The sequence below is a fragment of the Pongo pygmaeus genome, chromosome 19 (genome assembly GCF_028885625.2).
Source record: "Pongo pygmaeus isolate AG05252 chromosome 19, NHGRI_mPonPyg2-v2.0_pri, whole genome shotgun sequence".
Taxonomy (NCBI): Eukaryota; Metazoa; Chordata; class Mammalia; order Primates; family Hominidae; genus Pongo; species Pongo pygmaeus.
Window position 1 is genome coordinate 48,016,484 of NC_072392.2, and position 26,620 is coordinate 48,043,103.

The window sequence follows — 26,620 nt, forward strand, 5'->3', positions numbered from 1 at the left end:
TGTGTGTGTGTGTGTGTGTGTGTGTGTGTACATATATATATACATTTTTTTTTTTTTTTTCTGGACAGCATCTCCTCTCAGGCTGGAGTGCCAGTGGTGCGATTCCAACTCATGGCAACCTCCACCTCCTGGGTCAAGTGATTCTCTTGCTTCAGCCTCCTGAGTAGCTGGGATTACAGGCACCTGCCACCACACCCAGCTAATTTTTGTATTTTTAGTAGAGAGGGGGTTTCACCATGTTGGCCGGCTGGTCTTGAACTCCTAAACTCAGGTGATCCACCCACCTTGGTGCCCCAAGATGCTGGGATTACAGGTGTGAGCCACCACCTCAGACCAAGTATATTCTTTTGATTTTAAAAATTAAAATAAAATTAAAACACAAACCACAATGAGATGCCACTTCACATTCACTAGCATGGCTGTAATTGTTTAAAAAAAATAAAAATAAAAAATGTTGGGGAGGATTTGGTGAAATTGGAACCATTATGTATTGCTAGTGAGAAAGTAAAACTGTAACACTGTGGAAAATACTTTGGCAGTTACTCAAAAAGTTAAACTTAGAGCTACTATATGACCCAGTAATTCTATTCATACATATAGTCAAAAGAATTGCAAATTGTCATGCAGAAATGCATACACATATGTATACAGCAGCAGTATTCTCAATGACCATAAGGTGGAAACAACCTACATGTGCATTAACTGATGAATGGATAACTCAAATGCGATTGATCTATATAACGGATATATTATTAAGCCTTGAATGAAATTCTGACATGTTACAATATGGAGAACCCTTGAGGGCATTATGCTAAGTGAAATAAGCCAGTCACCAAAGGGCAAATACTGTGTGATTCCTCTCATATGAGGTACTTAGAGTGGTCAGATTCATAAAGACAGAAAGTAGAAGGGTGGTTACCATGGGCTGGGAGGAGAGAATGGGGAGCGTGTTTAATAGGTACAGAGTTTCAATTTGGGAAGATGAAAAAGTTCTGGAGATTTGTTGTACAACAGTGTGAATATACTTAACACTACTGAATTGTACACTTAAAACTAGTTAGAGACAGTCAGGTATGGTAGCTCATGCCGGTAATACCAGCACTTTGGGAGGCCGAGGTGGGAGGATCACTTGAGTCCAGGAGTTCAAGACCAGCCTGGGCAACATAGCGAAATCTTGTCTCTACAAACAATGCAAAAATTAGCCAGGTTTGGTGGTGTGTGCCTGTGGTGCCAGTTACTTGTGAGACTGAGGTGGGAGGATCACCTGAGCCCCGGGGAGGTTGAGGTTGCAGTGAGTCATGATCACACCCCTGCACTCCAGCTGGGAAGACAGAGTGAGACCCTGTCTCAAAAAATAGGTGGGGAGAGGGGGCAGTGGTTAGAGTGTAAATGTCATGTTATGCTTAATTTACCACAATTTTAAAAAATTGTTTGAAGCCACACATAAAAGTCTTATTTAGTGAAATCATGTATTGTATGATTTCATTTATATGAAATGTCTGAAATGGGCAAATTCATAGGAAGTAAGTAAATACTTGCCAGGAAATAGGAGAGGAAATGGGGAGTAGGGCCAGTGATTCTGGGGCTTCTTTCTGGGGTGATGAAAATGTTCTGGAATTAAATAGTGGTGATGGCTGTACAGCCTTGTGAATACTATACTAAAACCCACTAAATTCTGCACTTATTTAAAAGGGTGAATTTATGGTGTATAAATTATGTCTCAATAAAAATAAAAAGGAGTGGTATGAGGAATTGGGAAAATATATACACACATACACACACACACACATATATATATACACACATATATATGTGCCTTAACTCTAATTAGTTCCCTTTGTCCTTTCTGAAACAAAGTTATACCCAACTGATAGTATAAGGTGTCCAGTCCAGATCTATCTGTATCTCTCTCTCTCTCTCTCTCTCTATATATATATATACACATATATATACATATGTATATATATATACACATATATATACATATGTATATATATACACACATATATATACATATGTATATATACACACATATATATACATATGTATATATATACACATATATACATATGTATATATATACACATATATACACATATATATACATATGTATATATATACACATATATATACATATGTATATATATGTATCTGTATCTTTCCAGAAAAATATGCAAAATGGCTTGGTGAATTTACTTTTTGATTCTAACACTTAACTTTTTTTGGCCAGTCGTGGTGACTCACACCTGTAATCCCAGCACTTTGGGAGGCCAAGGTGGGTGGATCTCTGTAACCCAGGAATTCAAGACCAGCCTGGGCAACGTATCAAGACCCCTTCTTTACAAAAAATACAAAAATTAGCCAGGCTTGGTGGCACATGCCTGTAGTTCCAGCTACTTGAGAAGCTGAGGCAGGAGGATCGCTTGAGCCTGGGAGGCAGGGGTTGCAGTGAGCCAAGATTGCACCACTGCACTCCAGCCTGGGTGACAGAACCAAACCTTGTTTAAAAAAAAAAAAAAATCTAGCCTCACAGTGGCTTATGACTGTAATCCCAACACTTTGGGAGGCCTTTATGGCAAGAGGATGCCTTGAGCCCAGGAGTTTAAGACTGCAGTGGGCTATGATTATGCCATTGCACTCCAGCTTGGGAGGCAGAAAGAGACCTTGTCACAAAAATAAATTTTTTCTTTGCTTTCTTCCTTTTTTTTTTTTTTTTTTTTTTTTTTAAAGGCAGGGTCTCACTCTTTCAACTGTCACCCAGGTTGGGGTATAACAGCTCAACCTCAGCTCACGGCAACCTCCACCTCCCAGATTCAAGCGATACTCCCACCTCAGCCTACCAAGTAGCTAGGACTACAAGTGCACACCACCATGCCTGGCTCACGTTTTTTGTGTATTTTTTTGTAGACATTGGGGGTTTTGTCACGTTGACCATTTTTTTTCTAGAGATGGGGGTTTTGTCATGTTGCCTGAACTCCTGGGCTCAAGCGATCCACCCACCTCAGCCTCCCAAAGTGCTGGGATTATAGGTGTGAGCCATTGCGCCCGGCCAGTTTTTTCCTTTTACTGTGTCTGTGGTTCCACAACGTCCTTTTTGCCCGTTCTCTGTGGACTTTCTACTTCATCTGGACTCTGCTTAGATTGGCCAAGTTTTCTCTTTAGTCAAATCTTCAGGAACCAATTTATTACCATTAAAAATGATCTAACAAGCTTTATTTTTATAATTGTTAAAAATCCTCATTTTGAGGAACACAACCACAAAGTAAAGAATGTTTTCATTGATTTAACCAGTTAAAAAAAACAATATTTAATAATAAAATTTTAAAAACATGGCTCCAGGCCATCCAGATGCCTTAACTTGGGCTCAGGGGCCTGACACTGATGGGTCTTCTTTATCTTCCTCTGATGCCCTTTTGTGCGAATGAATCTGTTTTGGAAGAAAACACAATTAAAGTTATCTATCACAACAACCACTATCTCCAAATCTGTATTCATTCTTTTTATTCATTTTAAGTCTCATCTACCTGATGAGATAACTTTTTTGAAGACGGGAATTGTATGCTGTTTAACAGTGCTTTGATTCTTCCACAGTTCAGTCATCCTTGCTACCTTGTGGGGGACTGGTTCTAGGATACCGCCCCCACACCATACCAGAATCTGTGGATGCTCAATCCCTTACATATAATGGTGCAGTATTTGCATATAACCAACACACACACACCCCATATACTTTATTTATTTACTTACTTAGAGACAGGATCACCCTTTGTCACTCAGGCTGGAGTGCAGTGTCACAATCACAGCTCACTGCAGCCTCAACCTCCTGGGCTCCAGTGATCTGCCCACCCCAGCCTCTTGAGTAGCTGGGACTACAGGTGCATACCACTACACCTGGCTAATTTTTTTATTTTTATTTTTATTAAAGACAAGGTCTTACTATGCTGCCCAGGTTGTTCTCCCAAAGTGTTGGGATTACAAGTGTGAGTCACCATGCCTGGTCCCATGTACTTTAGGTCATCACTAATAAAATGTATAGATATTGTATAATGGCAACAGTTGTCATATGGTATTTTCTATTTGTATTTGTATTGTTTCTTTCTTCAAATATTCAGCCTCATCTAGTTGAATCTGAAGATGTGGACCTGCTGATGAAGAGGGCTGACTGTATCTAACTTAGGGTCTTGCATGCAGCTGGCATTTAATGCATTTTATTGACTGTTTTAGCTAACATTCAATGGACAATTCCTAATAAAAAAACTCTTAAAAGTATGAAAAAAAGGAAACCTACTCTAAAGCGGCAGGAAAACCAGCCTGGGCAACATAGCGAGATCTTGTCTCTACAACAAAAGTTTTAAAATTCGCTGCCTGCCTGTAGTCCCAGCCACTCTGGAAGCTGAGGCAGGAGGATCCCTTAAGCCCAGGAGTTTGAGGTTACAGTGAGCTAGATCACACCATTGCTCTCCAGTCTGGGTGACAACAAGGCCCTGAGAAAGAAAAAAAAAAAGAAAGGAAAGAAAAGAAAGAGTGTAAGTATTGAAAAGGAAGAGACAAAACTATCATTATTTGCATATAAAATAATAAATGTTAGCCAAAGAAGTCTAAGACAATCAACTAAGATTTTACTGGAAGTAATACGAAAATTCAGTATGGTGGCTAGAAACAAAATCAAGAGAGCAGCACACGAACCTCAAATACTTTTCAGATGTACCACCAATAACTAACTAGAAAATGGAAGAAAGATCCCATTTACAATGGTAATACAAATGTCTGAAGTATTTAGGAACAAAAATACAAAGATCTGTTGTCTAACAAAAGTCATGTAAGATCTATATGGTGGAAACCCTAAAACTCTTCTGAAAGACATTAACAAGAAATGAATACATGACATGAAATACCATGTTCCTAGAATGTCGTACAGATGTCAATTCTCCAATTAATCTACAAATTTAAGGTAATCCTATTCAAATCCCAAGATAGTTTTTGGTGGTGGCTGTTTTTGAGAGAAGGTCTCGCTCTGCTGCCCAGGCTAGAGTGCAGTGGTGTGACCACAGCTCACTACATCCTCGACCTCCCAGGCTCAAGCAATCCTCCCACTTCAGCCTCTGAAGTCTCTCATATGGTGTCCAAGAAAAGGGGACAAATTTCACAAAGGGACTAGGCTCAGGAGGGCTGGAATATTCAGTGAAGTTTCTTTTTTTTTTGAGGCAGAGTCTCGCTCTGTCCCCCAGGCTGGAGTGCAGTGGCCTGATCTTGGCTCACTGCATGCTCCACCTCCCAGGTTCACACCATTCTCCTGCCTCAGCCTCACAAGTAGCTGGGACTACACACACCTGCCACCACACCCAGCTAATTTTTTGCATTTTTAGTAGAGACGGGGTTTCACTGTGTTAGCCAGGATGGTCTCGATCTCCTGACCTCATGATCTGTCCGCCTTGGCCTCCCAAAGTGCTGGGATTACAGGCGTGAGCCACCGCACCTGGCCTATTCAGGGAAGGTTTCAAGCAGAAAGATGAACTGAGTTGGCTTTGGAGAGATTCACAGGACTCCCACAGGCAGAGGGAAATAAGGGAATTTTAGATGGACAAAGGCACAGACAAGAGCAGAAATGGGGATGGTGTGACTGGGGTATGGTGAGGGGCTGCTCTGGCTGGAATGGAGGGCTACCACAATAATGGAAATGGTAACTGGGGCAAATAAGGTTGGATTAGGAGCATAGCGTCAACGTTGCCACCTTATTAAATCACTCTTCCAATATGCTAGCACTGGCCTGTTGGAAAAAGTAATACATACATAATCAAACAAAAGGCAAAAAGAGGCAATCTCCAGGAATGGGCACTGTAAACAGGACTCGCCCCAGAGTAGCCAGATGCAGGCTTTAGATATGTTGATGCAGGTTGAGCATCTCTAATCCGAGGGGGAATGTCTCATATGGTGTCCAAGAAATGGTGACACATCTCACAGAGGGCCTAGGCTCAGGAGGGCTGGAGTATGAGACATTCCCCCTCCCCTGTGAATTTAAAAACGGGGCCAAAAATTTTTTTTAATAATGGCTACCCTGTAGTGCTTTAACTGGACCTATTTAGACAACACCTTACACACTGGAGAAGGATGATACTATGTGAATCTAATAAGTCCACAAGACAATACTTCTCTCTTTTGGCTGTCTTCTTCCTCTCCAGGGTGAGGACAACTCCATGAGGGTGGAGATTATATGTCTCTCATCATTTAAGCAACAAGGAATAAATTAGTGGCAGAGTAAGGGGTGACTCGGTGAGTACATCCAATTGTTGACATAGTTTTGGGTGGGAGAAATTTTGCTATTATATCAACTTAACTTCTTAAAATAGTCTAGTGGGATTAACTTGGTTTCATTTCACAGAGATCTCCTGGAAGTGAGGATCCTTTAAAAATCCTGGAATATACATTGCAGTAAAAGAACAAAGCATACCTCAGCCTTAAACAACAGAAGAAGAATGTCAAGTGGGAAAGTGACGTTGATTTTCAGTTTGTGGGTTCTGAATCCACACAAAGACAGGATTGCATTCTGAAAACCTGAATTAATTATTGTCCTTACCTCAATAAGACAAAAAATTATAATCAAAATTGTTAGTATTACAGTCACAGATATTGCCAAGATGAGTTTGTTGTTATAGCCATATCCTGGAACCTCTTTCATGAGCTAAAAAAAAAAAGAAAAAAGAAAGGACAATTAAAAAAAAAAAGAGAGAGAATGGAAGCTAACTTTTCAAAACCCCGGTATTCCAGTTGAGTAGCTTACAGATTCTTTTGTTCTTTTTATTTTTTTTTGAGACAGTATCTCACTCTGTCACCCAGGCAGGAGTACAGTGGTGCGATCACAGTTCATTACAGACTCGACCTCCCTGGGCTCAGGTGATCCTCCCACCTCAGCCTCCTGAGTAGCTGGGACTACAGGCACGTGTCACCACACCCAGCTAATTTTTGTATTTTTTGTGAAGACAGGGTTTCACTATGTTGGCCAAGCTGGTCTCAAACTCCTGACCTCAAGTGATCCACCCACCTCAGCCTCCCAAAGTGCTGGGATTACAGGCGTGAGCTACCACCCCCAGCCTACAGTTCATCTTGTGCCCTAATCTATTTCACCGTCTACATGAGCAAAGTGGGAGATCACTGTCATGGCCAAAGTTACATGGCCAAGACAAGCTATGGCCTGGGAGTCCCAGGTTCTCCTATGTGGGCACTTTCCTGGCATATGCTAAATGATGGGAAATCTGGGTCTCATGTTTCTGTGTGGTCCTCACCTCACTTGACTTCTGCTGTTTCTGTTCACTCTGTTCCATGTTCTCATTAATATAATTAGATTTCTGGTGGTCCGTATCCCACTCTGCCTTTGATGGCTTTGCTTCCTGCTGCTCGCTGAGAAGTTTCATCAGGAGTCCTGTTCGCGACATGAGCTTGGCACAGGTCACTTGCACATGCATTTGTGAACATTCCATTTTCAAGGTCCGGATAATATGAGACATGAACCTTCTCACATCCTCGTTGGGGATGAGGGGCCGTAGCTCCTGGGTTAGCTGAATTTCAAACTGATCACCTGGGGATGAGAGCAATGGGTAATTGAAGCTTTTGGGCTCAGGGGACAGGTCAGTGCCCAAGTTGTTGTATTCCCATTTTGTCTTAGTTGGCTCTAAGTTGAATGCAGTCCCAGCGGAAGCTGCCTCAGGAGGGTGATTATAGTTTGTGTTTTCAGAGATGGTGCCTTCTGGCATAACAGTGTTTTCGATAAAAACATTTTCTTCAAAGGCATCTCTTGCAGTTGTGTCTTTTACATTTGTGTTTTCTCTAAAATGTTCTGAAGGAGCAAATACTTCCAGAAGAGTGTTTTCTTGAGGACTCAGGTCTTCTAAGGATGAAAAAACCCCTTGTGAATTTATGAGGCTCTTCGCTGCAGAGAATGGTGGCCTCTTTGCAAGCATCAGTCTATTGAGATAACTGCCCTGTCTAAGCTTTCTAATCTTTTTGGCCTTGGGTGTTCTGTGGGCCACACGGGAGCGAGTTTTATAAAAGCGGTATTTTTTTCTGGAATGTGCAATTGGTTTAGCAGCATTCATGTTTTTCACTCTAGCCATTGCCATTTCTAAAATTAAAATGGTGTAGGCTAAGTCTTTCGATCTGTCTCTGACCTGAGGTAGGGCTTTTGCAGGGCTAGAGGCAGAAGGCACGCCCAGGGAGAAGGGTTTCAGCACAGAGGAGATTGCTGCCTTATGCTCTCGGTTGAACGAAGGCTTGGTGTAGACGGTGTTTCCCGCTACCTTCTCAGGCCCCTGCACTATGTGAGGCTGTTCCAGCTCCCTTGGTTCTGGACTCTCAAGGCGTTTTTCTTTGGCAGCATTGTCCACAAATGCCTGGGCATCCTGGTCTTTCCTAGTGCTGTGCTTTCCCACCTCTTTGAAGTGCCTTTTCTGGATGCTTCTTGGGCCCGTGAGGACTCTGTTCACTCTCTGCAGGTTTTTGCCTACACTTTGAATCTTTGCCGGGCTGTTTTCCTGCAGTTGCACAGTTTCTAGTTTCTTTTTAAATGTTTGGTTTTTAAATTTGTTACCTAGAAGGCTGGACTGTGAGGGGCTGTTTCTATTGTTTTTCAAAATACTCAGGAGCCTTTCTCCATCTTGTACATTTGAAAAAAGCAGTTTGGCGAACGGTAACAATATTGATTCCCCACCTAGATTTCCTGCTGAGAAATAAGGCAAGATGTAACTTAGTGCACTGATAACATCACTCTCATCATTGATGTCTAGCTGCTCACTCCCAAAGCCTGACAACTTGATGCCACTGCTGTCTGAGGGCGCCTCCGACTCAATAGTCAGCTTAGTGCTCGTGTGCTGCTTCCGGGCTTGTAACACCTTCATGAACGCTCCTTCTGGATTCCCTACAGATGCTTCTTCAGCTGTCAGAAAAGAAGAGACTGCTTTGATCATGAAAGATCTTTGATCATCTTTCATACTCAGTCCATAGCTGTACGCCCCAGTCACACAGAGTAAGGGTCAGCAAACATTCGAGTGCCATTCAGAGAGGAGAAACATACACCCAAACCTAAACCTATGAAATGGCAACAACAAAAGGAGGAAAAGACATCTTCTGAAAACATGGCCACCTACTTGGAACATTCCATAGTGTGACATAGAGTCACTCTGCTAAGGATTATACCGTTGATCCCCAGGGGCCAATTGCCCAGTGCTGAGTCAAAGCCCAAGGTGGAAGACAAGTGCTTCCCTGATGAGCTGGCCTCTCTGCAGACTGCTCTGTACCCTGTGCTGTCCTGCCTCATATGCAGAGAGAGCACAAGGCTCCCGCACTCCTCGTCCTCAGGGTGCCTGTGTTCTTGCTACCATCACAGCTGAATGCAATGAAATGCGGTCCTCTGAGAGGAGCAGGGTGGAGATGCTAAAGTGGAGGCCCCCTCCCATTGCTGATAGATCCTTATCTGGCATGTGCTCCACCCACCCACCCCATTCTCCACTCTCACATATCATAGCCCCATCACAGAAGATGCGATATGGAAAAAAACACTGTGTCCACCTTAGTTCTTTTCTTAAATTTGGGCAGGGATCCAGGGTGTAGGTTAAGAGATTTTTAATTTGTCAGATTGTATGCCTATGTTGTTAAATATACAATGAATCTATGGTATGATAGCAGTTTCTGGATAAACATTACTTGAGGTCCTAAATGCAGAAGGGAAAAAGCAACTTTTGTCAGATGCCTACTTTGCTTTCATTCATCTCTAATATTTTGGATGGGGAATCATCCAAAGCTTCTGACTGCATGAAGGTCAAGTGTGCCAGTGTGCAGCTGGGCTTCTTTTCCAGAACTAAAAGTATTTTGGGTGGTGCTGAAGGTCAGCGGAAGAAGTAAAGATTGTGAGAAAGGAGAAACATGGGCTTGGGGAGAACCCAGAATTGGGGACAGAAGACCTGGCACTAGGCTACAGCACTTAGCACCTCTGATCTTTTCCTCATCTGTAAAAGGAGATTAACAATGCTTTTCTGCCCACCTCTTGGGGAGGAGGGAAGAATATAATTGGTAAAAAAAGAAAAGAAAAAGTTTTGAAAAATAAGCAACACTGTCTTTATAGAAGTAGCCAAGCATTATTAATTATCCACCCCATGTCACTGGTAGATATCTGTATTCAAGCAGTCACATTTTAGAAGTCATGAAGTTGGTGCTAATAAACCTAATCTACAGAAAAACTCTTGAAAGCACTTGAGCATTTGTTCTGTGAATAGAAAGGTTTGAGATTCAGAGCAAGTTCAGAGTTGGATGGACTAAGAATGGAAAAGCCCTCCATTCCATTAGAAGAGCCAGGTAGCAATTTCTGGTTATGGAACCAGAAGCTCTCAGGCTTCAAATAAAACAGCACCACTTCTACTCTTATAAAACTGTAAAAACAAAAACAAAAACAAAACAGGATCTACATCTGTCCTAAAAGGCAGAGAGTACTTGAGACCTCATGGATATAAAACCAGCTTACAAACTACATTGCACTATATGAAGAAATTATCACTGGGGGCAAAGCACCAAGCAGAGAGCACAGTACACAGTGTGTGGATGTTAATGTTATTCCCTAGCCTTCCCATTCCTTTCTCTTGGTCCTTTACACATATGGAACTGTTCCATTATTAAATTTTGTAATAATAGCTGAGAACCTGACTCCCAGCAAGGGAGTAGTTCAGAAGTTGAGGGAGTTGAAATCTGACTGAGTAAATAAAACAATTATATCATTAACTTAAAATTTCATCAATTAAGAATAAAAATTTAAAAACAAATACTTAAAATAATGTAACAATTTATCACCAGGCAATTTGGACTCACGACAATGTACGCTGTTAGTCAGACATGCAGTGTTGCAATGCAGCGTGACTGTCTTGCAGACAGTCTCAATGCTATTTTTAAATTGGCAGAGGCAGCAGGCCATATGGCTAGGTAAGATCCTATAGATGAAAACACAAAACAATAAATTAGTGGTAAAGCAGCTACTTGAGTAGGTAAAGGAGGCAGCCAACGCTACCACAGGGCTGGGCAAAAAGGTGTTACTGAGGCCTGTGGACTGGACAGTTGGGTAGGAACCAGAAGGCCAATGGGAAGGAGGACACAGGTACCCAACTGAAGGGTAAGCATGGCAGTGAGTATGGTATGCCTAGAATAAAGGTGGTTGGGATTAGAATTTGGTGACACTGATCAGTAGTTTAATTCAGAGGTATGTATCTCTTCCCGACTCAAAAGTCTCACTTTGGGCTGAAAGTATACAGGAAGAAGGTAGACTTCTAAGAAGAGTCTGAATAAGCCCCCAACTTCTGGAGGCCCTTTCTCAATTCCTGTTGGGAGTGGGAAATATTAGAAATTACTCTGGGTGTTAAAAATAGCTCAGTTTAACCTGGATTGTGGGGTTAAAAAAAATAACGGAGATTGCATTGGCCAAATCTGGACAATTTGAGCATTCAAAAAATAACAACAATAAGCTGCAACATAATATATAAAAAATCCATGAAGAATGATATTTTGAAAGAGGGGGAGTTGTTCTTTAATGAAATAATGCTAGCTAATAAATGTAGAAGGAATGACAGATTTTTAAACAGTGTCACTTTGCAATCACCAATGTAACAAAAATTGATTCAGACAAAGATTATCATTGATGGACAGTTGGGTGAAAAGACATTTGAGAACAGGATCTTCACTGATCTCAAAGTACCACCCCACAGATTTATTAATTACCAAAGGGAAAAGTTATTTTCTATTTTTTTATGAGGCAAGGTCTCACTCTTGTCACCTAGGCTGAAGTACAGTGGCAAAATCATAGCTAACTGCAGCCTCGACACCCCTGGGCTCAAGTGACCCTACAAATTCAGCCCCCCAGGTAGATGGGACTATAGGCTTGCACCACCACCCCAGCTAATTTTAATTTTTAATTTTTGTTATTTTTAGTAGAGACAGGGTTTCACCTTGTTGTTCAGGCTGGTCTAAAACTGGACTCAAGTGATTTGCCCATCTCAGCCTTCCAAAGTGCTGGGATTAAAATGTGAGCCACCACACCCAGCAAAATAACTACAGTGGAGAGATTTGGAAGATCACCTTAAACAAGTGATCAAACTTAGCATTATGAGCCACCTGGGGTCACGAGGCAGGAAAGATACGTCACCTATGCAGTATTCTTCCCAAAGATGCTTAACTTGAATCTCATGTGGAAACAGAGAAATCCGGATTGTGGGACAACTTACAAGACAACTATCTTTGACTCTTAAAAAATGCCAGTGTCATGAAAGATAAAAAAAGTAGAGGCATGTTTTAGATTAAAGGAAATGAAGAGATGACATGCAGTGCCTGATCTTTGACTGGATTCTGTAGTATTCTTTCATCTTTCTGGCATGTTTGAATTTTTTTCAAAATATAAATTTGGGCAAAAGAGATAACCAAGATAATTCATTAATTTATTGTTATGGCTTCTTGGGGGCAGTTTCAGAGAAATAAAAACAATCTCTGTAACTGGAATAAATTATCAAGGTTAATCTTAAGCAGTATATCATGGTCGTTAAGAATACAGATTCCACAGCCAGACTAGGCTTAAATCCAAGCTCTGTGAATAATGTAAATTTGGGCAAATGGCTTAATCTCTGTTCCTTGGCCTTGTCATTATAATAGTACCTACCTCGAGTGAGTTTTGAGGATTAAATGAATCCCTACCTGAAAAATGTCTGGCACACAGTGAGTGATCAATAAATGTTAACTACTATAATTATTACATTACAGAAGTTGTAGGGGGGCCTTTTCTGTGTCCTCTAAAAGGATAACTTTGTTAGGGCCACATTAAGACTGTGGAAATAGAAGAGTATTCAATGGATACGTGAAGTTTGTGAGTTGGGGGTACAATGTATAGAGTTTTAGGTTAAAACTGCATCCAATAAGTTGGCCTGATACATCTTTCAAACCTATAGAGGAATAATCACAAGTGACTAGTATTCCTTTGGGTCCAATAGAAGCCTCTGATCTTCATATAGATTGAATGTACCCAGAACCATAACCTAGCATTTTACTTATATAGCAACCTTAACTCTGACACAAAGATGTTTCTTTCATTTTGAGGCTGAGTCTCACTCTGTTACACAGGCTGAATGCAGTGGTGCAATCTTGGCTCACTGCAGCCTCTGTCTCCTGGGCTCAATTGATCCTCCCACGTCAGCCTCCTGAGTAGCTAGAACTACAGGTGTGTGCCACCACACCTGGGTCATTTTTGTATTTTTTGTAGAGATGGGGTTTCACCATGTTGCCCAGGCTGGTCTCAAACTCCTGAGCTCAAGCAACCCCCTCTCCTTGGCCTCCCAAAGTGCTGGGATTACAGGCATGAGCCCAGAGGTTTTGTTATTCTTTTCCTGCCCCCAACTTTTTATTTTAAACATTTTCTTTTTTTCCTTTAAGGCTTAGGATGGCTAGGAAGCATTTTCAAATGGTATAATGAACACCTGTATAACTTTCATCTGGAATCAACAGTAGCTAATACTTTGCCACATTTCCTTTCCATGTGTGTATGTCTATACATTTTCTGGACAAACCATTTGAGAGTCAGTTGCAGACATAATGACCTTTCACCATTAAAGACTTCAGTGTGCAGCCCCTAAGAACCAAGGCGTTCTCCTCCATAACCAGAAGACTCTCATCACCCAATGGAACTTAATATTATCATTGCCTACTATGCATTCTATATACACATTTTCACAATTGTCCCAATCATAACATGGCTTAAAAAATTCAGAATCCAGTCAAACATCAGACATTGCATTTAGTGTTCATGATTTTGTTTTTGTAGAAAGACCTTTAATACTTCTGTTTACAAAATTCAGGCATACATTTCAGTTTGCCCTGAACCATGCCCAAGGCTGTGTGCTCATCTCTGCCAGGGTGTCTGTGCCCTTCATGTACTGCTGACAGTGAGGGTGCAGAGCAGAGCCTGGGGTCCGGAGGCTTCGCTGGGCCTCAGCGGGAGGGGAATATGAATGTGGCCCAGCCCAGAGGACCCTCCATTTCATCGATTTTGGATTGGGCGACAGAGGAAGCAGATGTCGGGGCTGCAGACATGCTGGCCTGGGCAGGGGTCTGGGGAACCCGGGGCTGCCTGCCATGGTCTAGAGGAGATGGCTGGGGCCACTTCCCACAGGGTGGGGTGGCAGCGGCTCGGAAAGGGGAGGCCTAGCTACCAAGGGCTTGAACATTTGCTCACTGGAGCCTTTGTGCTTGGCCCTTAGCAGCACGGCTGGGGCTGCAGTCCCGTGCGAGGTGTGCTGGGGGTGTGTGTAGGTGGCTGGTGGTGGCAGCTTGTGCCAGAGTGACACAGGCTTCTGTGGGCCTGGCTGGGGGCAGTTAAAAAGCTGAAAATGTACTTGGCTTTGTGAGAGTAAGGCTTGGGAGTCAGGGCCCTACAGGAGGACATGTTCTCTGTCCTAGTTGTGGGGGGCGGTGTGGGGGGAAGGTGGGGCAGATCCCAGCTGGCCTCTGTCTCCTGGCTGCAAGCTGACAGCAGGCCAGGGAAACAGTGAGGCCCTCTGCCCTGGCCTTGGGGAGAAGGAGTGCATGTGTGAGGCTGAGGTACCGTGGCCCTGGAGTGGGGCCAGGGTTCATTGCCAGCAGCAGGCTTGTGGGGGGATTTAAAACCAGGGTCCTGTCTCTGAGCCACCCCACAGGGACACTCGATCCAAGCCTGTTAAGGCCATGGAACTCAAGGGTAGGCTGTGGGCTGGGCCCCCGTGGGGTCAGGAAGGAGGTGGGGGCTGCCCTGGAGGAACATTAGTGTTTCTGAGAGCACCTTAGTGTTGCCCCGCCTGGGCCAGCTGGGTGAGGAGTTGGGGAGGGGGGAGGAGGCCGGCGCCATGGAGTGGGGAAGGGAGCCGTCACCATTGGGGGTCAGCGCTAGTGTAAACAAGCGTCCCCACCCACCCAGATAAGCTTCCCACCCAAGTGTGGCTCCCTGCTGAGGGAGTACCTCAAGGGCCCGGGCGGCACCGGCAGGCTTGGACACTGCCTTGGCAGCAGGAGCCCATGGAAAGCAGGAGACTTGGAAGGGGGTGCCACCCAATGTGGATGGAGGGGAGGGGCGGGGGCACCAGTGAGTCACTGGGCAGAGGCACAAGCACGTCCAAGTAGCTGAGCAGGAAGAAGCCCAACTGGCCGTCCAGCATGCCCTGGTACCACTTCTCGTTGATCTGGTTGATCAGCGTGAAGACATCGCCCTCATGGAAGCCCAGCTCCCCATCGTTCTCAGGCTGGAAGTCATACAGCACCTTGCAGCTTGGCTGTTCTAGGGGCGGCATGCTCCTGCTAGGAGTCCGGATGGGCTTGTCGGAAGGTGGGAAAGAGAATGAAGCTGCAATCTTGGGGAGTGTGGTTCAGGGGAATCCCCCGTTGGACTGCTCAGGCTCCGAGGTCAAAGGGCTCCTGGGACTTGGGCTTATACTCCCGCTTGGGGCATGAGGAAGCTTCCTGCATCCTGCGCTTGAGCTTTTCTGCCAGCTTGTCCAGGATCTGCATGGCCTGCCAGTGGTAGTCCAGCTGCGCCTCCACCAGGGCCCAGAGTTGACTCACCTGCTCAATGTCAGTCTCCAGGAGGTTGTGCATGCTGATTTCTGCTACCTCCTTGGAGTCCTCAAACTTCTCCAGTGCCTGGCGTAGCTCCTCTTCAGGGATCTTGCCCTGCCGCTTCTTTTAGTCTAAGTCCAGGCGGCGGCCATCCAGCTTCTGCAGGTGGTGTGAGATCCCCTTCAGGTCTTTCTCACACAGGTTCTGGAGGAGGTCAATGAAGTTCTGCTTGACCTCTATGTCCAGGGAGTTCTTCACCTCTGCCAGGTGCTTCACGGACTCGCCGGCATCCAGCAGTGCATCACTAAAGTTGGACTTGTTGTCCAGCTACTGGTGGCAGATCAGGCACTCGCTCAGGAGCCCCTCCGACTGCAGGTAGCTGGGGTTCTTCACCTGGCCCCGGATCTTGCACACCGTGTTGAGCATGGTCAGCTTAGCCTGGGAGGTTGGATTGGTCTGCAGGTACTTGATGGTCCTTGCCAGCATTTCCATCACCGCCTTGCTGATGACATCTCCATCTCTTTGAAGTCATCATCCAGCTTGGTCCCGTCAGCCCCTCTGACCTTCTCACTGACCAGCTGGCTCGCCTTGTACAACTGCTTCTTCAGCCCTGCAACTGACATGCTGCTTCCCACCGCTGAACCTCCCACCCGGACCATGCCAGCGACAGGCTCCCAGGCACTGTGACCCTCTGCGTGCCTCAGAGGCCCCACCACGTGCTTGCCAGCTCTGCGCCTGCCCCGGCACCACCTTGAGTTCATGATTCTTTAGTCTCCTTCAATCTAGATCTGTTCCCAGGATTGTTTTAAAGTATACTGACAAAATTTTGAGACTGTTAGTGACCTGAGATATACATTATCCTTACTTGAGAATAGTAACTTTTCAATACGCATTAAAGATCATTACACATGAGCCAAGACAAATGAGCTGGCCTACTTACTTTGTATATAAATGTGTAAACTCCTCAAGAGTTCCAATAATGAACTCCAATAAGGAAATTAGTTCAATGTCTTTATGTCCTTGGTGACAAATGGTTACGGACAATCAGAGCATTTTTCTTGTCCACTAATGGTCAAGAAAAAAGCAGACAGACCCTCACTATCTTAGAGAACTAAGTGAGAAAGTTGGTCGATGAAGAGGACTTCATCCAGAGAGGAAGGGATCTAGCTCACAGGGAAGATGCTGCAGGAGGCTGAGGAAAGTGAGGCCAGAGCAGTAAAACAGATCTGACAACCTGATGAAAATAAGAAAGTGACCTGACAAAAATGAACGGAGCAGAGTGCTAAATGAAGGGCCCCTTCCATGCAATCTTGCATAATGCCCTCAACCAGCCTTAGCATAACTGAGTTTCTATTTAGCTTGCCATATTGTGGGGGGTGCTGGTGGCACAATTTAAGTTGCAGTAAATTGTGTAACAAACTCACAATAGGGCCCTGCGGAAATGTATATATATTATATATATATAATATATAATATATAATATCTATAATACATATATAATATCTATACATATATAATATATATACATATATATTATATATACATATATATAATATATATATACATATATATATATATTTTAGGCAGGGTCTTGCTCTGTCACCCAGGCTGGAGTGCAGTGTTGTCATCTTGGCTCACTGCAACCTCTACCTCCTGGGTTCAAGTGATAACCCTGCCTCAGCCTCCCTAGTAGCGGGAACTATAGGCATGTGCCATCACACCTGGTGAAGATATACATATATATATATATATACACCTATATCTACAAAGAAGGCCAGGCATGATGCCTCATGCCTATAATCCCAGCACTCTGGGAGAACGAGGCAGGAGGATCACCTGAGGCCAGGAGTTTGAAACCAGCCTGGGCAACACAGTGAGACCTCATTTCTCCAAAAAATAAAAATAAAATTGCAAAAAACAAAAAAACAATAAACCTCACACCATATAAGCAAATTAACTCAAAATGGATCATAGATCTAAATGTAACTACACAATTTCTGGGAGAAGACATAGAGAGTAAATCTTTTCCACTTTGGATTAAATAACAGGTTCTTAAAGATATCTTAGGTAAGAAACAAGAAAGCACAAGCCATATAAGAAAAAATTGCTAACTTAAAGCTGATCAAAATTAAAAACTTCTGCTCTTCACAAAACTTTCCTTATTTATTTTATTTATTTATTTTTTTTTTTGAGACAGAGTCTCACTCTGTTGCCCAGGCTGGAGTGCAGTGGTGCAATCTTGGCTCATTGCAACCTCCATCTCCCAGGTTCAAGCACTTCTTGTGCCTCAGCCTCCTGAGGAGCTGGGATTACGGGCATGGGCCACCACACCTGGCTAATTTGTGTATTTTTAGTAGAGATTGGGGTTTTGCCACGTTGGCCAGGATGGTCTCGAACTCCTGACTTCAAGTGATCCACCTGCCTCAGCCTCCCAAAGTGCTGTGATTACAGGTGTGAGTCACTATGCCCAGCCAGAAAACACTTTTAACAGAATGAAAAGACAAACCACAAACTGTGAGAAGATATTTGCCAAATACATATCTATAAGACCTTGTTTTTTGTTTTTATTTATTTACTTATTTAATTTTTGAGATAGTATCTCACTCTGTGACCCAGGCTGGAGTGCAGTGGCGATCACAGCTCACTGCAGCCTCGACCTCCCAGGCTCAAGCAATCCTCCCACCTCAGCTTCCCGAGTAGCTGGGACCGCAGGTGAGCACCACCACACCTGCCTAATTTTTATGTTTTTGGTAGAGACAAGGTTTCACCATATTGCCCAGGTGGTCTAAAACTCCTGGCCTCAAGCAATTCTCCTGCCTCAGCCTCCCAATGTGCTGGGATTATAGGCATGAGCCACTGTACCTGGTCCCTGAAAAGACTTGTATCTAGAATCTATAAAGTACTCCTTTTTTTTTTGTTAGAGACAGAGTCTCACTGTGTCGCCCAGGCTGGAGTGCAGTGGCATGATCTCTGCTCACTGCAAGCTCCACCCCCTGGGTTAACGCCATTCTCCTGCCTCAGCCTCCCGAGTAGCTGGGACTAAAGTTGCCCGCCACTACACCCGGCTAATTTTGTGTCTCTGTGTGTGTGTGTGTGTGTGTGTGTGTGTATTTAGTAGAGACTGGGTTTCACCGTGTTAGCCAGGATGGTCTCGATCTCCTGACCTTGTGATCCACCCCCCTTGGCCTCCCAAAGTGCTGGGATTACAGGCGTGAGCCACCGCGCCTGGCCTAAAGCATTCTTAAAACTCAATAATAACAAATCCCCAATGGGATTACAGGGAAAACAAACCTCAATAAAAATATTAATATCCAATTAAAATATGGGAATAGATTTGAACAGTATAGTAAAGAAAATATTTGCACATGAACATTCAACATCACTAGCTGTTAAAGAAATGCAAATTAAAACCACAATGAGATTCCACTACACATCTAGCAGTAGAAAGGTGAACATTTCTTTAAAAACTCAAATATAAGAATCTGCTGGGCTGGGCCATGCATGGCGGCTCACGCCTGTAATCCCAGCACTTTGGGAGGCCAAGCCAGGTGGATCAAGTGAGGCCAGGAGTTTGAGACCAGCCTGGCCAACAAGACGAAACCCCATCTCTACTAAAAATATAAAAATTAGCTGGGCATGGTGGTGTGTGGCTATAATCCCAGTTACTCAGGAGGCTGAGGGAGGAGAATCGCTTGAACCTGGGAGGCTGAGGTTGCAGTGAGCTGAGATCTTGCTGCTGCACTCCAGCCATGACTCTGTCTCAAGAAAACATCTGCTGGGCTGGACATGGTGGCTCACGCCTGTAACCACAGCACTTTGGGAGGCCAGGGGGTGTGGATCAATTGAGGTCAAGAGTTCAAGACCAGCCTGGCCAACTTGGTGAAACCCCGTCTCTACTAAAAATATAAAAATTAGCTGGGTGTGGTGGTGGGTGCCTACAGCTACTTGAGAGGCTGAGGCAGGAGAACTGTTTGAACTCAGGAGGTAGAGGTTGCAGTGAGCCAAGATGACACCACTGCACTCTAGCCTGGTGATACAGCAAGACTGTGTTGAAAAAAAAAAAAAATGATGAAGATGTGGAACAGCTGTGACTCTCATACAATGCTCTTGGAAATGTAAAATGGCACACCCACTTTAGGAAACAGTTTAGCAGTTTCTTAAAAACTTAAATATACACCAAGCATGTGAACAATACAAATCCTAGGTATTTACCCAAAGAAATGAAAACATAGGTTCACACAAAGACCTGTATGTGAGTGTTTTTAGGACTCTTATTCATAATTGCAAAAAATTGGAAGCTACCCAAATGTCCATACATTGATGAATGGATAAACAAATTGATACATCCACACAACTGGAATACTACTGAGCAATAAAAAGGAGGGAAGAGTTGTCCCTCAGTGTCTGCAGGGGATTGGCTCCAGGACCCCCTGCAGATACCAAAGTCCAAAGATGCTGAAGTACTTTACATGGAATGACATAATACTTGGTATAATAAATGACATAAGCCTCGGGTATACTTTAAATACCTAGTACAGTGTAAATGGTATGTAAATAATTATACCATGTTTTAAATTTTCTACTGTTTTTATTGTTGTGTTATTTTATATATTTTATTTTTTCCAAATATTCTCCATCCATGATTAGTTGAATCCATGGATGAGGAACCTGTAGATATGGAGGGCCAGCTGTACTGATAGGTGCAACAACATGGATGGTAGCATAATCTCAAAAAAATTATGCTGAGTGACGCCGGGTGAGGTGGCTCACACCTAGCACTTTAGGAGGCCGAAGCGGGCAAATCACTTGAGGTCAGGAGTTCGAAACCAGTCTGGCCAGCATGGTGAAACTTCATCTCTACTAAAAATACAAAAATTTGCTGGGCATGGTGGCACATGCCTGTAATCCCAGCTACTTGGGAGGCTGAGGCAGGAAAATCACTTGAACCTGGGAGGCGGAGGTTGTAGTGAGCTGAAGTCATGCCTCTACACTGCAGCCTGAGCGACAGTGATACTCTGTCTCAAAAAAATTAAAAAACAATACTAAGTGAAAGAAGTCAAACACAAGAGGCTACATGCTACATGATTTCATTTATAAGACATTCTGAAAAAGACAAACCTATAGGAACAGAAATCAGATTAGTAGCTAACAGGGGCTGATGGTGGGAGGAAGGGATTGCCTACAAAGGGAAACAAGGGGCCTTTCTGAGGTGACAGAAATGCTTTATATTGGGAATGTGGTGGTGGTTATGTAACTATACATTTGTCAAAATTCATCAAACTATACACTTATAAAGGGTGAATGTTATATGAAAATTATATCTCAATATAATTTAAGACTTAAGAAAACAATAAAACAAACCTAAAAAACCAACTAATTAAAAATAAATCTAAGAAAAAAATAACTTACAGTTTTTCCAGTTCAACAGTCATCATGAGAATGTTCTTAAGTGTTGTAAGTGTGATGTGCGTTGTTCCCATGTCTCTGAAGAAGAAAGCCAAAACATTCATGATATGAACCCATTAAAAAATTCTGCACTTCAAAAGATAATTCAAGGACATGTGATTACTTCTATTTTGGCTTCTCTATAAAACAAGCCACTTCAACAGTTTATTTGCTGTAAAATTCTAGAGAGATCTTATTAAAGAAATTTAAGTTGATCTACATCATCAAATTAATGATATTTAAGAGAACTTACACTTTTTTTACCATTATCTTACTTCTCACTTCATATTGCATTCACCCATCTTGATTTACTCTTTTCTTCCTTTTTAGAATAATGAACACCTATTCCTCTTTGCTTTCTTTGTTAAGTAATATTCCTCCATGTGTCTACATGTTCCAAATCTATACAGGTTCTTCAACACTGTTCTCTTCCCCTGCTGGCTGTCTTGACCGTTATACATCTTTTCTTAATCCTCTTCTTTGCCAATAACTTTTTTCAATAACTCAGTTAAAATTTAAATTATGACTTTTTAGCCTAAATGCAAAATACTTTATCTTTGATAACAAATTTAAAAAGCATAAATCATCTCATGACTCATGAGAGTACTATAGTACTTACAGATATTTTAATGCCGGCAGTTCAAAGAGATATGGATCTTCGACAGCAGTCAGAGGATTGCGACTGAGAATTCTGAAAAATGCAATGAAATTAAAATTACCTGCATTTTCAATGTGTGAAACTGCATAAAAAGTTTATATTCATTTTTTGGTATGGAACTTTTAGGTAAAAAAAAATAATTTTCTGCTTTTACATAATAAATCACCATTAGACTCCATAAAGCACTATTCCTTTGGGAACTACCTAGGTCTCTAGAAGATAAAGTAGAGGAGAGAAAGCAGGGAAGAAATAGAAAAAAAAAAAAAACAAGAAGTGGATAGCAAAGAAAAAATATGCCACAGAACTTTACAGGTCAAAAACCCTAGAAATGACAATGTTGGTAGGAAGCCCTGACTCTGTAGGAAACACTATTTCTAGTGTCCTCCATAATTCAAGTTGTTCGTTCATAATTCAATTTCCTGTTTGTTTTTTTTTTTTTTTTTTTTTGGAGATGGAGTCTTGCTCTGTCACCCAGGCTGGACAGCAATGCCTCCATCTTGGCTCACTGCAACCTCCACCTCCTGGGTTCAAGCAATTCTCCTGCCTCAGCCTCCTGAGTAGCTGGGATTACAGGTGCCCGCCACTATGCCCAGCTAATTTTTGTATTTTTAGTAGAGACGGGGTTTCATCATGTTGGACAGGCTGGTCTCCAACTCCTAACCTCAGGTGATCCACCCCCCTCAGCCTACCAAAGCATTAGGATTATGGGTGTGAGACACTGCGCCTGACTGCTTGCCTTTTATCTTTACAAAGTTTTTTAAATTTATGATTTAATTTGCACAGTTAAGGAAAAGAAATAGGATCAATTCTTCTGCTTTATAGCCAAAGAAAAAGGGATAAATCTAAGAGGAGGAACTGGTCAAAACCATACTCCCATCACATACTCCCACTTGTCTTCTTGTATGACATCACAGCCTTCGTTACACTGCATGTAACCACCTGTCTACATGTCAGTCTCCTGGGCTATCAGCTCCTTGAGGGCAGAGACCACATCTTATTGTCATTGTCATCCCTGTGCCTGGCATGATGTCTGAAATTTACTAGGGATTTAATAAATGTTTATTGAATAAACAAATGACATTTTGTTTATATGTCAATAAAATGAATAAATTCATTTTGATGTGAATTTTTATTCCAAAATGCTGGAATCTATTTTCTTTTTAATTCTTTAAAGTGAACAAGAAAAAGAAAAGAAACAGGAAGAAATAAAAGAAAATCACCCTTTAGATTAACCCAAGAATCATCACTGTACTTTTGCAGAAATTATAAAAATAATTATTACAATGAGTATCTATTAGGCTGCTACGTATTTGTGATCAGCATTTCACATTTCATCCTCACAATAACTTTATGTGGTAGATATTATTATTGCCCTATTTTATAAATGAGGAAACTGAGGCACAGAGAGGTTACATAACTTGTCCTAGGTCACCAAGCTATGAAGAAGCAAAGCTGTAATCTGAACTCACGTGCTTAATCTGTATGAAGAAAAAAGGTTTACTTTAACCTTATGGTTTTACAGTTTTTTCTTTTCTTTCTTTCTTCTCTTTCTTTCTTCATTTCCCTCCCTCCCTCCTTCTTTCCCTTCCCTCCCTTCCCTCCCTTCCCAACTTCCCTTCTTCCCTTCCTTCTTTCCTTCTTTTGAGTTAAAGTTTCCATTTATTGGCTGGGCCTGGTGGTTTAGGCCTATAATCCCAGCACTTTGGGAAGCCAGGCGGGTGGATCATCTGAGGTCAGGATTTCCAGACCAGCCTGACCAAAGTGGTAAAACCCCATCTCTGTCGGAACCTTGCTCTATCACCCAGGCTTCAGTGCAATGGCATGACCTTGGCTCACTGCAACCTCCGCCTCCTGGGTTCAAGTGATTCTTCTGCCTCAGCTTCCTGAGTAACTAGTATTACATGTGCCTGCCACCACACCCAGCTAAGTTTTGTATTTTTAGTAGAGACGGGGTTTCACCATGTTGGTCAGGCTGGTCTCGAACTCCTGACTTCAGGTGATCCACCCACCTCAGCCTTCAGAAGTGCTGGAATTACAGGCATGAGCCACTGCTCCCAGCCGCCAGATTCTTATGTGGGACTCCCACTGTTATAAAGTGCTTAGTAAAGGTGGTGAGTTTAAGACATTTGTATTGATGCTACGCAAACCTCTTGGTGGAGGGACCTAATGAGCCTGTTCTCTGGTGTGAGGGCAAAAGAAAAACAGACCCTCAGTGTCTCTTCCCTCAGTTAAGCATCAGCAAATTAATGAAGACAGAGAGGAGCATCTGCAGAAACCGCTGCTCTAATCCAGACACATCCTGAACACCTCCCTCTACCTCAAAATGAACTGTGTGAAACTAGATTTCTCAACCACAAGAAAGGTGGAAAGTATTTTCTAAAGTCAGATGTAGAGGAGAATCTTCACCTTGAGTCTAAAATCCCCTGCAGGCCATTGAATATACTCACTCTGATTTGCTGGGTATGTTATACAGAGAAATCATAGAATTTTTGCACTTATGGTAGAAGAGTAGTCAGGAAAGTATATGGAATTAAAATAGAGCGACGTATTTTCTTTACAAAAATTTTTTTTGCACAATAGCTTAACATAAACACCATTTTGGCCAGGCATGGTGGCTCACACCTGTAACCCCAGCACTTTGGGAGGCTAAGGTGGGCAGATCACCTGAGGTCACAGGAGTTTGAGATCAGCCTTGAGGGGAGGTTGGAGTGCAGTGGCACAATCTCGGCTCACTGCAACTTCAACCTCCAGAGTTCAAGCCATTCTTGACCCTCAGCCTCCTGATAGCTGGGATCACAGGCACCTGCCACCACGACCTGCTAATTTTTGTATCTTTAGTAGAGATGGGGTTTTGCCATGTTGGCCAGGCTGGTCTCAAACTCCTGACCTCAAAGTGATCCTCCCACCCGGGCCTCCCAAGGTGCTGGGATTATAGGCATCAGCCACTATGCCCAGCCCTACACTTTGGATTTAACTTTGATTCCTGCTCACATGCAGAGTTTCAAACTGCTTAAATGTCTGCAACATTTAGCTGCAAGGAAGAAAGCTTAACACAAAGTCCTCCAGGGAGCAAAAAAACTGCACCACTACGCTCAGCTAATTTTTTTGTATTTTTAGTAGGGATGGGGATTCACTATGTTGGCCAAGCTGGTGCTGAACTCCTGACCTCAGGTGATCCGCCCCCCTCAGCTCCTAAAGTTCTGGGATTACAGGCCTGAGCCACCCCGCCCAGCAACAAGGCTAGTTTGAGGGTCATTTTTTTGATGTCTTTTCTTGCCCATGCCATAGGTCAGAACTAGGACAAGCAGAGCAGGTCATATATAAGCTGCATAAGTCTCTTGGCCTCTTTGTACCTTAGTTTCCCCATTTGAGAAAAACAAATGGATCTTAAGACACACTTTTCAGAGTTCATAATGGGCTTATACCCGGCTAACCAATAATTGTATGAGTTTTTATACAAAATAGTTGTTTACACGTATTCATCTTCTATTTCACTTACAAGTTGTGTAAAAACTGCATTCCGTGCCAGGCCTGAAATGTTCCAAAGCTCAGTTCCGTAATTAAATTGCAACCCAGATTTCTACAAGAAAAGACATAAGCCAAAGGAAAAAAAAATTATTTCAGAACATTTATCATTTGCTGTGAGTCTAAATTATATAGGATGGAACATAACCTCAATCCTTTCTCTGTGCACTAAGGAAATCTCACTGTGGAAGACACTGGCTTATGATTTATACTTTAACATTGCACATGTGGTGCATTAGCTACAAAACAGTGAACGCTCAGTAAATACCTGTGTTAAGTGATCTTTATTTCTCTAGAACAGGATTTCACAACTTCAGTACCATCGACATTTTGGACTATATAACTCTTTGCCATGGGGGTTTGTCTTATACTTTGCAGGATGTTTAGCAGCATCTCTGGCCTCTGCCCACCAGATGCCAGGAGCACAATCACAGTTTTGTCAACCAAAACTGTCTCTGGACATTACCTAATGTCACCTGAGTACAAAATCACACCAGTTGAGAACCACTGCTCTCTGATGATTCACTATGATCTGTGTAATAATTCTCACACTAATCTTTGCTAGAGACAAAAAGGACTTGCTATATAATTTTAGTACCTTTCTACTGGTCAAATTTTAATCATATTTCAAAATGAAAAGCAAAGAGGTTTATAATTGTTTTATAAAAATTCCAAATGTAATAAAGTTATATTTGTAACTTACATATACTGCAAAAATGGTAGTGATTCAAATGTATGTCTTTCAATATACCGTATTTTATTGCAGGATAAATCTCTAGGAAAAATAAAAGGAAAATATTGCCTTGATAAGTTATCAGTGTTGACTAGTATGAATAATAGCAAGAGTTTAGAATAATATTGAATACACATTTTTCATCTCGACTCTAAACGTTTGGACCTGTATTTGAACTTTCCAGAGCCCCTAACCCTGCCTGTACCTCTCCTAGAGACTCACCTTCATACTTTTAGTAAATAAAAAATACAACTTAATAGACTTTGGAATTAATTATTCCTGAGAGCAGTAGACTTGATTAGCTGCCCTTTTGTAGTCTCATCAAATCCTAGATTATGAGCTCAAGGCTTTTATCTCTATATAGAGTTTCTAATATTAAAACGAATAGCCTCACATTTATACACCTTCCTAGTTTAGGTTTGTTTTCCTAAGCCAGTTCAGTATCAGAAGAAATAAAAGACATCCTTTCAACAGCATTTGAAAGGAAGTTACCCCTTTACTTAATACATAACGTTGAACTAATATTCAAATCATATTAATACAATTAATTTCTATCGTATTAATAGAAATTCATTTTTGGTTTTATATTGCTTTAAGATTTCATGAAAGCAATTTCTTCAGTTATACAGTGATGGGGCTTTTCCCTCCCCTTTTACCTGGAT

The 26,620-nt window shown here is 42.4% G+C and overlaps 2 protein-coding genes and 1 pseudogene across 11 annotated transcripts in view; all 3 read right to left on the reverse strand.

Annotated features, from left to right (window-relative positions):
* Nucleotides 1-3,196: 3,196 nt before the first annotated feature.
* Nucleotides 3,197-26,620, reverse strand: part of LOC129018340 (leucine-rich repeat-containing protein 37B-like) — a 56,234-nt gene continuing 32,810 nt past the window's right edge. For 5 of the 10 annotated variants that reach the window (XM_063656153.1, XM_063656143.1, XM_063656151.1 and 2 more), the window contains 7 exons: nucleotides 25,929-26,000; nucleotides 25,200-25,280; nucleotides 21,662-21,733; nucleotides 21,007-21,081; nucleotides 10,831-10,967; nucleotides 7,281-8,926; nucleotides 3,197-6,679 (listed from right to left, as the gene is read on the reverse strand). In XM_063656153.1, the coding sequence (XP_063512223.1) occupies nucleotides 6,404-6,679; nucleotides 7,281-8,926; nucleotides 10,831-10,967; nucleotides 21,007-21,081; nucleotides 21,662-21,733; nucleotides 25,200-25,280; nucleotides 25,929-26,000 (2,359 nt within the window). In that variant the 3' untranslated portion in view covers nucleotides 3,197-6,403. The remainder of the gene's footprint in view (nucleotides 6,680-7,280; nucleotides 8,927-10,830; nucleotides 10,968-21,006; nucleotides 21,082-21,661; nucleotides 21,734-25,199; nucleotides 25,281-25,928; nucleotides 26,001-26,620) is intronic. The other 5 variants (XM_063656149.1, XM_063656150.1, XM_063656148.1 and 2 more) reach the window with 4 other exon arrangements.
* Nucleotides 15,006-15,332, reverse strand: LOC129016797 (endophilin-A2-like). Its single transcript, XM_063656154.1, has one exon. It carries the CDS (start codon nucleotides 15,330-15,332, stop codon nucleotides 15,006-15,008), a length of 327 nt encoding a protein of 108 aa, XP_063512224.1.
* On the reverse strand, nucleotides 15,433-16,310 carry LOC134738712 (endophilin-A2-like; annotated as a pseudogene).

Excerpts from the sequence above, each read along its gene's own strand:
- LOC129016797 (XM_063656154.1), bottom strand. The coding sequence starts at position 15,332 with ATGCCGCCCCTAGAACAGCCAAGCTGCAAGGTGCTGTATGACTTCCAG.